At 35.9% G+C, this 12,500-nt stretch overlaps 1 protein-coding gene across 1 annotated transcript; it reads left to right on the plus strand.

Moving 5' to 3' along the window:
- Positions 1 to 10,132: 10,132 nt before the first annotated feature.
- Positions 10,133 to 12,032, plus strand: LOC138864754 (uncharacterized). Its single transcript, XM_070133328.1, has 2 exons — positions 10,133 to 11,565; positions 11,993 to 12,032. The coding sequence occupies exons 1-2, from the start codon at positions 10,133 to 10,135 to the stop codon at positions 12,030 to 12,032; spliced, it is 1,473 nt and encodes a 490-aa protein (XP_069989429.1).
- Positions 12,033 to 12,500: the final 468 nt, after the last annotated feature.

The following is a 12,500-nucleotide window of genomic DNA, read 5'->3' on the forward strand; positions in this document are numbered from 1 at the left end:
TATATATATATATATATATATATATATATGTACACACACACACACACACACACACACACACACACACACACACACACACACACACACACACACATATATATATATATATATATATATATATATATATATATATATATATATATATATATATATATATATGCATATATTACACATTTCTACTCGCATATCTTTAGCTCTTTTAATATTACTATTTTTAAGTAAAAACAAGTTCACACACATTGCCAGTATATGATTGAAATGCTAAGTCAATATACTAATAAATAAAAGAAATATAGATTTCTTATGGAAAGATGGATTTCATCCGTTCGACTAAAACGTTATTCAATATTTGCTCTTCCTTTCGTAGCAAGTATATAAGAATAAAGAATGAAAAAAAGAAATATGCAGAAAATAAAAAATATACAGAAAATAAAAAAAGAGAAGAAAGAAAGAAAAAAAAAGAAATATGCAGAAAATAAAAAAATAGAAGCTACTCTTTGAAACGCACCTTGGAAGACGTTTATTGCATTCCTCAACCGAGATATTATATCCCTTTCCCTCTGCGCCTGACATCACCCTCCCGTTATTACGTTCTGTTTTCCTTTCACACGTGAGAACAGTTGGGCAGGATATTAAGTGAGGAAGGTAAATGGAGTTGTTAATTAAGTCACGAGAAGAGGCAAAATACACTCGATTTCCTTCATCATACAACCCGTCAAAGCTGCATATCACATAGACGCACACGTAATGGATATTCTTTAATCCCCTAGATGGTCCTTAGCGCCGTTTTAATAAGAGATTGAAGTGGTTTGAAAGCAGGACTGATTATAAACGCTATTTATCGATAGTTCACAATCCGACCCCTTAAATTATCTTATCGATTTCCGTAGATATCACCTGTAATACCATTAAATATCCCATGTGAACCAATACATTATTTTATGCATTTCTGTCTAACCACAGCCGCTGTCCTTAACCCTATAGCAACTAAAGTCTGTGAAACGGCCACATTTCCTCCCTTTTCATGTCGGCCATTAAATCGTCATCAACTTATGGTATATTCTGTGTTCCAAAACTGCACAGTGTAAAGTTGAGGAAAGTCCCGAAAGTGTAATGTGAAACTGGAAGTCACAAGGCAGTAATTAATAGTGAATTAGTGTCTCCATGCAATATTCATGATTCTCATTACGTGAGAAATGAAATCATATTTGATCAAGGGACATTCCCTTGACCTTGGTAAACCCTTTTGCATTTTTGATTTTCATCTTAAGTGGGTTGTGTAATGCCGGACAGCGCATTTAACTGCTGACTTGTGGGGAGAGAGAGAGAGAGAGATAGATAGATAGATAGAGAGAGAGAGAGAGAGAGAGAGAGAGAGAGAGAGAGAGAGAGAGAGAGAGAGAGAGAGAGAGAGAGAGAGAGAAAGAAAGAAAAAAAGAAAGAGAGAGAGAGAGAGAGGGGGAGAAAGAGGGAGGGAGGAGAGAGGACAGAGGAGAGAGAGAGAGAGAGAGAGAGAGAGAGAGAGAGAGAGAGAGAGAGAGAGAGAGAGAGAGAGAGAGAGAGAGAGCGAGAGAGAGAGAGAGAGAGAGAGAGGGAGAGAGTGAGAGAGAGAGAGAGAGAGAGAGAGAGAGAGAGAGAGAGAGAGAGAGAGAGAGAGAGAGAGAGAGAGGACAGAGAGAGAGAGAGAGAGAGAGAGAACGAGAGAGAGAGAGAGAACGAGAGAGAACGAGAGAGAGAGAGAGAAAGAGAGAGAGAGAGAGAGAGAGAGAGAGAGAGAGAGAGAGAGAGAGAGAGAGAGAGAGAGAGAGAGAGAGCAACAGTTCCTCAAAAGAAAAAGAATGACGGGAACGTGGATAAGGTCCCCAGTAAATGACAGAGGTAGTATTTACCTTTACTTTTTGAAAGACAAGGAAACCCATCCTATGCTTTATAACTAAATCGGTGAGCGAATTTCACAATGTTAAACCTACGAACTGCTATATCTTACGCAATTATATGCTTTTGTTGTTAGTATAGTCTGAAAGAACCAAAATATTCTTGGTATTAAGAATGTGATTTATTGTTAGTCATCATTGTATTGTTATAATTTCTTATCATACTATCATTTATTTTCTTCATTATCAATAGTGTTATTATTAGCTTTATTATAATCATCGTTAGCAATACCGCTTGTGAAGCTAACATTAACATTATTGTAAAGCTAACAATACTGATTTTTATAATTGTGGTTTAAGATTGCCGGTAAATCACATGAGGATATACTCTACTTCATAACTTTTCATATATGATGAAAATGTTGTAAATATAACACGCTTAGGAAGTGTGTTTACTCGGCTCATCACCATGGAAACACTAAAACAAAGATACGATCACGGAAATCGTAGGGTATACAAGGGCGATTAATATTAATATTCTATATTCCTGTGTACCATTACACGTTAGCAGTGTTGAATATGGAACGAGTGGAAATTAAACTTTTGTTGATACAGGTACTGGAATCGAAGAATCCGTACATTAAATATATAGTAAATCCTTGCCGTCTCTATCTCTAATACACCTTAGTAGTTTGGAAGGTTCTAGGTATGGTGAATACGGGATAAGTAAATGAAACTTCTACTTTTGCCAAATTTAGAAAAAAATATTTTTTTGCTTCTTTAATGTAGGTGTGTGGGTGCAGGAAAATGGTTCCAATGATAACATCATGAACTTTGATATCTTAAACTTCAACACATTATTTAATGACAATGCATGATTTTCTTTGATAACTAGGTAGGTATTAGAAAAAAAAATCCAAATACAGGTCAACCCAAGCTATTTTGATTACGACAATCAACAGTCTGCTTCGGTCATGTTATTTGTGATACCCACTGAACTATTTCGGAGTCGTCCAACAAAAAATAAGGGCGAAAAGTGTAACTAATAATGTATTTCTTGATTTAAGATTTTTTTTTTATAGGAGAGATGAGTAATACTTTTACTTATTTACTTATTATTATTGTTGTTCTTGTTATCATTATTTTATTTATTCATTTATTTTTGAAAATGAAGCCGATTAGCATCTTTAAGTGACAGAAAAATTTACAAGATAGCAGATCACATTCAGCACTTGTTGAGAGGGCAAAGATTTAATCAATAAATGTAAATTCACGTTAAACGTTACCTATATGATATATTAACCTTTGACATACTTGGTTCTAAAAGACACGTCTCCATTGTTGGAGTTGCATATGTTGTATTACAAATGAATTTACCGGTAAAAAATTCACTACAATAATTAGTTTTGAAATTATATACCTTTCCTTTAACCGTTATGCTTTTTACATGAAATAAAATCTCATATAACCATAAATTGGTCTCGGATTATATATCTTCAGTATTTAATTATGACGTTCACATGGATTTAGACTTTACAATAGGATACAAGTAGCTTCGGGACTCTTTTCCTCGAGCCAAGATCTAAATTAATTTCATATGATATATAATCATGAAAACAAGATGAGCGATTAATATGCACACATGTATATTTAAGAGCGAAAGCGTAATCATCTATCTATAAATACTATTTGTTTATATTAGAAATTAGAGTTGTATAATATATTCGCACATAATTGAATAAATGCGATATCAGTCGTTAATAGCATTAATGTAATTATGTGCTTTGTAACGTGTCCCTGTGAATTGCATAAAAAAAAAATAATGAAGGGCTGCGGATTATGACGTATTTATTCAGCATTCGATGTACAGTGAACTCGACTACAGTGAATTCCTCTCCTTATTTCTAATAACAGCTGAAAGTTCCTAATTTTCTGCTTGGTATGTTGAATATAGGATCAACGAATGGAATCTCCGAATTTGCCAAGTCAGGAACTGGAAAAGGGATCTCTTGCTTCTTCAACGGAAAACTGAGCATAATTGAACCCTGCATTGAAACCGCAGTTCAGTCTTGCCGGCAAAGAGCTATAAAAGAAACATACATAATTATCAACAACTTCATGATGCCTGAATCGAAAGAGCAATTTTAACTTCTCAAAAAATTACGTTTCTTTTCAATTTTTATTACATATATATATATATATATATATATATATATATATATATATATATATATATATATGTATATATATAATATATATATATGTATAAATATATATATATATATATATATATATATTATATATATATATATATATATATATATATATATATATATATATATATATATATATATATATATATATATATATGCATAGACATTAAATTAAATACATAGACACATACTCATATACAATACATATACATTTTGATGAAATAACACCAAATTATCATAATACAATGTATAATACTTTGTGATTACCCAACCATTATAATGTACTCGGTACCCCTACTCATTATCTTTTTTTAATATAAGTGAAACTGTCAGATCACGTTAAGATAATTTAAAATCGTATTAATATCCTTTATTTCTTACAAAACCACTCAGATTTCATGAGATGGACTAGGATACAAAGAATGGCGTTTCTATATTTGGTTTTAAAGGGTTCTGCTTGATATACTGAATATGGGAATTAGGAAGGGAATTTCCCCATTTGCCGAATCAGGAAATTGAAGAGGAATCTCCTGGTCCTTAAACGAAATTGTGGGAAGCTGACGAGGGCGAATCCCTGCACTGAAGTCGTAGTTCAACGTTACAGGGACTAAAATCACGTTTGCCGATATATATTCCGTATTTGGGCACAGGGAGACTGTAGTAAAGAAACGCAGCGAATTTCATGGTGTGTGAATGAAGGATCCAATGATGATATTTATTCATTTAGTTCACTCTAGCTTCGCCCGGGCCTTTTCTCGTAAGTGGCCCGCCTCTGTAAGCTACTTCTAGTTGCTTCGTGTGTTTCGTTTGAACTGTACGCTTATCGCGGAGGATGGATTGCCAGCAAGCGATCCAGTTTCCACGGCGAATGCACGTGACATACCCTTTTTGCCAACCCGGTCTCAGAAATTGTGTGCTCATAATTCTTTACTGTATAAAGGTGGTGTTCGGTTCGGTTCGGTACTTACATTCCCTCTCTACCACGTCGTCAATAATTTGCCAAGCGGACAGGTAACCTAGTCTTAATCTGTGCTGTATATCAACACCTCTATCCCAGTGACGCCTCAGTGCGATCTTGCTGAGAGAGTGGCATTAACTCAATGTGTACGTCGCAGAATGGCGAGCACAGTAGCGTTGGACCTGTGGCTCAATATTCTCTGACTTGGCTTGACGATCATGGGATTCAGGGGCATGATCGTTAACCCCTTTCAAGCTAATCCGTTAGAACGGTTATTCCCTTGGACGCCTATCTGGCTTGGGACCCAGTTCACGATTATTCTCCTTCCCTGATCAAGAATCCTCTGTGATATGGTGAGAACGCTAATCAGGTGGCATGAAGCCTCTAGCAGTTGCTGTGCTGTAGACAGTAATGGCTGATCTGGAGTATGTGTGTATGACCACGATTCTTTCCCTTTGGGACACGTAGGCCAGGTCCCACATAATCACACTTGAAATTACTGAAACAAAAGTCTTATCACGACAATTCGTTGGGTATATAAAAATATAAGAAAATCTTGTTCATATTCTTGATTTTATTTATGATAGCCATGAGTAGTTCGTAGCATCTTTGAAGGTAAATTGAATATGGGATACACGAACGGAATTTCCACATTTGCCAAATCAGGAACTGGAAGAGGAATCTCTTGTTCTCCAAAAGAAAGTGTTGGAAGCTGAGGAAAGCGAATCCCTGCACTGAAGCCGTAGTTGAGTCTTGCCGGAGTCAAAAACTCGTACACGTTAGGCGATCCATATTCAGCACTGTTGCACAAAGCTATAACTGCAAAGAAAGTAGTAATGATAATGAGCTTCATGATGCTTTAGTTAAACGAGAGAGCAATGATATGTCCTTTCTGCCAAGAGCTTTATATGTGTCTTTTGTGGGAACTGCGCTTTCATAAACACGTTCCCATATTAGGTGTTTAGAAAGGAATTAGGAAAATTATACGTAAAATTACTGCAATAATTACCCATTTAATACACAATCTGTAAGTGGCCACATATTTCTTGTAGATAAATGGCGCTTCTCTTTAATACGGAGTCGATTTTCCACAATCCAATTCGAGAAGATAGAACTGCCTTAAAGAGGCTGGTAATATTTTAGGTATAAACACACCAACGCACACGCGCCATCACATGCTAAGATATATTTAGATTGCTATTAATATAATCATAGATATGTCGTTTCCACATAGAAATTGATGTTTCTAGATCCCGATAACTTCTTTTAACAATGTAGCAATTTCTTTAACTCAATCCATACCCAAACACAAACACACACATATAGGATTTATATATGTACACACATACGCACATGTTTATATATATAGGATGTATATTTATACACACATACGCATATATATATATATATATATATATATATATATATATATATATATATAATATATATATAATATATATATATAATATATATATATATATATATATATATATATAATATATATATATATATATATATAATATATATAATATATACATATATAATATATATATATATATACACACATATATATATGCTGTATATGTTTATATAATGTATATATGCATATATACAAATATAGAGGTATTCATGCACACATATATTTACACACATATATATGTACACATACTCACTTATACATGAATGTTTTATATGTGCAAAGTAATTATGTAATTAAGGAATGGCACTCCCATATCTGCCATGTGATTTTTACATGGCAGAGGCGAATTTCAGCATATTCACATTTCTATATTCTTATTTTTATTTATTTTTAATTTGTTTATTCATTAGATTTTCATTTCATCATTCATTCGGTTTCCATTCGTTAGTTTTCAATGATTCAATCTGTTCATCTGTTTAATTTATTTCAGTATTTATTAGTTTAATTTATTTCATTTTTGATATGTTTCATTTCATTCCACAATTTCCTTATTTATCATTTATTCAACTGTTTATTCACCTTGTACTCCATCCGATTATTCATCTATTTATAGATATATTTATTCATCCGTGTAAATTCCGAATTTTATACTTCGGGTCTAACATTAATTTTCACGTTTTCCAGGCTAGCCAATTTTGACGAATAATTCAGGAATTCATGATGGAAATTCAGAAACAGATTCATTGGGTATATAGAAAATAAAAACCTTGTTCATAATTTTAAATTTATTTATGAATCATGTCCACGTTATTTATTGATGATAACTATTGGTAGTTCGTAGTGTCTTTGGAGGTAAATTGAATATGGGATAAACGAACGGAATTTCCACATTTGCCAAATCAGGAACTGGAAGAGGAATCTCTTGTTCTCCAAAAGAAAGCGTTGGAAGCTGAGGAAGGCGAATCCCTGCACTGAAGCCGTAGTTGAGTCTTGCCGGAGCCAAAAACTCGTACACGTTAGGCGATCCATATTCAGCACTGTTGCACAAAGATAAAATTGCAAAGAAAGCAGTAATGGCAATGAGCTTCATGTTGCCTTAAACAAAAGAGCAATGATAACTCCTTTCTGCTAAGAGCTTTATATGTACTCTTCATGGGAACTGCGATTTCATACACGAGTTCCCATAGTAGCTGTTTACAAGGAATTCGGAAAGTCATTTGCAAAATTAATGCAATATCTACCTATTTTGTCTGACCTCAAGCGCCACCAGAATCCTGTTAAACAAAAACACTAGCTTTATATTTACAGCCATTAATATTCACAGACATCTTAAAGTCTACTTAAACAATCTGCACCTACGTTCTCCCGACCCGAAATATTCTTTACGGTGTAGTTAAACTGTTGTAAATACATAGACCATCGCATTAATCTTCCCTTTACAACTTAGCAATGTCTCTGTTTTTAATGTGTTTTAATACATCCCTTACTTTAAGCCTTGACGGACCTCGTTCACACTTTTCCTCCTCTCTCTTCTGCAATCTTGTCGTGACCGCACTCACCTGCACACTCATTGCTCCATCACTCGATCCCTCAATCGTCCCGATCACCAAGTCATATCTAGGATCCGGCAGACAAGCAGCTAATGAATTACCAGTAAAGAATGGAGTATCTACACTGATAAAAGCTTCTGGATACTTAAATACCATGTTATTGACCATCCTTATGTCAACCATTCTACCCGTGAACTTACTTTTGGGCACCAAACTTTCTTTCACTAGCACCGTCGTACATCCAGGATCACGAAACACGTCAACACACACACCTTCCACCTTACCTCTTGCAGTCATTAATTTATCTCCATGATTAGCCATTGCTGCTTTTTCAACATTAGATCTTACGCCCATGCTATCTTTGTACTTTGATCCTCCGAACCTGTTATAGCAATCCTTGGCAAGGTGATCACCTCGTCCACACACGCAACAAGCACGCGTTCCGCCTTTCATCCTTTCCTCGCCCCTATTCACACCTGACGTAGAGTTGATATTTGCACTCGCACTCGCATGACCTGTTGCACTCCTCTCATGACCCTCTCTTTCCTACCATAATTTACATGCGCTTCCATATACAATTCCGCACATTTTATCATCTGATCAAATGTTTGATCATGTTCCATTAAAAATAACTTCATGGGCTTATCGCATGCACTTAGGAATTGTTCAGTGAGCACAAGATCGTATACGTCAACATAAGTTTGTTTACAGCCCGCGAGTTCAATCCATCTTGTTAGATTGTTCTATTTGCAGGCAGTTTCGGAAGTGCTGGTTTAAAAACATCGGGTTTCACTTCGAATTTCTCACTTTCTTCACTTTGCACTTGTAATCTTAGTTTTTCCAGGTCTAGTTCTTTCATTCTAGTTTCTATTTCCAATTCCTCTTTTCTTGCTTGCAAGGATATTTTTTTCTTTGATGTTATAATGGTAGATATCCTTGATTCAGACCGTTCTCTGTATACACAGGAATATATGTATTTATGTATGATTTGGTAGATTGGGGTTCAGTAAACAAATTAAGTTCCTTTAACCAGTCTCTATATATTATACTCTTCATGGGAACTCCGTTTTCATAAGCGAGTTCCCATAGTAGCTGTTTTCAAGGATTTAAGAAAGACATGCAAAATTAATGCAATATCTACCGATTTTCTATTGTCATGAAATGGATTTTAATATACAATCTGTAAAGGGGCCTCATATATATATATGGGGTAAGGAAATGGCTCCCCTGTGTAATTACACGGAGTCGAATATCCACAAACCAATTCAAGAAAATAGAACTGCCTTAAAGATGCTGGAAATATTTTATGTATAAACAAACAACAAACGCGCACCACCACATACAAATATATTTTTAGATTGTCATGAATATAATTATAGATATACGGTTCCCACATAGAAATAGATGTTTCTAGATCCCAATAACTTCTTATAACAATGTGGCAATTTCTTTAACTTATTCCATCCCTATTGGGATATACAAACATCTATTTGTATATGGGAATCGCCTATCTATAATTATATTCATGACAATCTAAAAATACATTTCTATGTGATGGTGCGAGTTTGTTGTTTGTTTATACCTAAAATATTTCCAGCATCTTTAAGGCAGTTCTATTTTCTTGAATTGGTTTGTGGATATTCGACTCCGTGTAATTACACAGGGGAGCCATTTCCTTACCACATATATATAAGGCCCCTTTACAGATTGTTTATCAAAATCCATTTCATGACAATAGAAAATCAGTAGATATTGAGTAGATATTGCATTAACTTTGCATGTCTTTCCTAATTCCTTGAAAACAGCTACTATAGGAACTCGTTTATGAAAACGGAGTTCCCATGAAGAGTACATATAGAAACTGGTTAAAGGAACTTGATTTGTTTACTGAACCCCAATCTGCCCAATCATACATAAATACACATATTCCTGTGTATACAGAGAACGGTCTGAATCAAGGATATCTACCATTATAACACCAAATAAAAAAATATCTTCACAAATTGGCGCCCGAAGAGGGACCGTTCTAATATATGTATATATGTTTGATCGGTGAAGTATTGGGTTCATAGTTAAAGTTACTTTCATTATTAATAACTTGGATTAACTTTGAAATCATGACTTCGCTAAATGAGTTAATGAAGTTCGGAAAAGAACTCGGGTTAACGGGAGAACACTTGCAAGAATTCATAAGAGATGAACAAAGTAAAGAACGTGAAAGGTTCGAGTTAGAACGTGAAGAAAGAGCGAAGGAAAGAGAAGCAAGAAAAGACGAATTGGAAATAGAAACTAGAATGAAAGAACTAGACCTAGAAAAACTAAGATTACAAGTGCAAAGTGAAGAAAGTGAGAAACTCGAAGTGAAACCCGATGTTTTTAAACCAGCACTTCGGAAACTGCCTGTGTTCAACGAGGCAAATGACAGTATAGAAGCGTACATACTCCGGTTTGAGAGACTAGCAACAAGCGCCGGATGGGACCGGGATGTATGGGCGGTCAGCTTAGCCTCCTTGTTGCAAGGGAAAGCGCTCGAGACGTACCAGCATCTCTCGCCAGTGGAAGCGCGTGACTTCGAGCGGGTGAAAGAAGCGCTATTTCGATGTTTTCAGTGCACGGCCGAGGGCTATAGACTCAGATTCCGTAATTCTAAGTTTCACAAAAATGAAACTGCTTCGCAATTTGCAAATAGACTAAAGAACAATCTAACAAGATGGATTGAACTCGCGGGTTGTAAACAAAATTATGTTGACGTATACGATCTTGTGCTCACTGAACAATTCCTAAGTGCGTGCGATAAAAGCATGGTGTTATTTTTAAAGGAGCATAATTTTCAAACATTTGATCAGATGATAAAGTATGCGGAATTGTATATGGAAGCGCATGTAAATTATGGTAGGAAAGATAGAGATGGCCATGAGAGGAGCGCGACAGGTCATGCGAGTGCAACTATCAACTCTACGTCAGGTGTGAATAGGGGCGAGGAAAGGACGAAAGGCGGAACGCGTGCTTGTTTCGTGTGTGGACGAGGTGATCACCTTGCCAAGGATTGCTATAACAGGTTCGGAGGATCAAAGTACAAAGATAGTAAGGGCGTAAGATCTAATGTTGAAAAAGCAGCAATGGCTAATCATGGTGATAAATTAATGACTGCAAGAGGTAAGGTGGAAGGTGTGAGTGTTGACGTGTTTCGTGATCCTGGATGTACGACGGTGCTAGTGAAAGATAGTTTGGTGCCCAAAAGTAAGCTCACGGGTAGAATGGTTGACATAAGGATGGTCAATAACATGGTATTTAAGTATCCAGAAGCTTTTATCAGTGTAGATACTCCATTCTTTACTGGTAATTCATTAGCTGCTTGTGTGCCGGATCCTAGATATGACTTGGTGATCGGGACGATTGAGGGATCGAGTGATGGAGCAATGAGTGTGCAGGTGAGTGCGGTCACGACAAGATTGCAGAAGAGAGAGGAGGAAAAGTGTGAACGAGGTCAGTCAAGGCTTAAAGTAAGGGATGTATTAAAACACATTAAAAACAGAGACATTGCTAAGTTGTAAAGGGAAGATTAATGCGATGGTCTATGTATTTACAACAGTTTAACTACACCGTAAAGAATATTTTGGGTCGCGAGAACGTAGGTGCAGATTGTTTAAGTAGACTTTAAGATGACTGTGAATATTAATGGCTGTAAATATTAAGCTAGTAAAGCTGTGTTTTTGTTTAACGGGATTCTAAAGAAATCAACAATTTCTTAAATTTGTCAAGCACACAACCACAGCTTTAAGCACTGACTACCTGTGTGTGATTGTTAAGGCGTGTATGTACGTATGTATGTATGAGTAAAAAGCGCGCGTGGAAGGTGACGAGGTGCTTGTGCGTAAGTGTGCGTGGATAGCTGAACTGGTGGCGCTTGAGGTCAGACAAAATCGGTAGATACTGCATTAATTTTGCAAATGACTTTCCGAATTCCTTGTAAACAGCTACTATGGGAACTCGTGCATGAAAGCGCAGTTCCCATAAAGGGTACATATAAAGCTCTTAGCAGAAAGGAGTCATCATTGCTCTTTTGTTTAAGGCAACATGAAGATCATTGCCATTACTACTTTCTTTGCTATTTTAGCTTTGTGCAACAGTGCTGAATATGGATCGCCTAACGTGTACGAGTTTTTGACTCCGGCAAGACTCAACTACGGCTTCAGTGCAGGGATTCGCCTTCCTCAGCTTCCAACACTTTCTTTTGGAGAACAAGAGATTCCTCTTCCAGTTCCTGATTTGGCAAATGTGGAAATTCCGTTCGTTTACCCCGTATTCAATTTACCTTCAAGGACACTACGGACGACGAATGGTTATCATAAATAAATAAAGGAACCATAAATTTGTTATTTTTTCACCCAACGAATCAGAATCTGATATTTCAACATTTCCTTCATGATACCTAAAGGAATTCGCCAGATTATCCGTTCCATTTTCTGATGAAACAAGAATAAA

The sequence above is a fragment of the Penaeus vannamei genome, chromosome 18, assembly GCF_042767895.1.
Source record: "Penaeus vannamei isolate JL-2024 chromosome 18, ASM4276789v1, whole genome shotgun sequence".
NCBI lineage: Eukaryota > Metazoa > Arthropoda > Malacostraca > Decapoda > Penaeidae > Penaeus > Penaeus vannamei.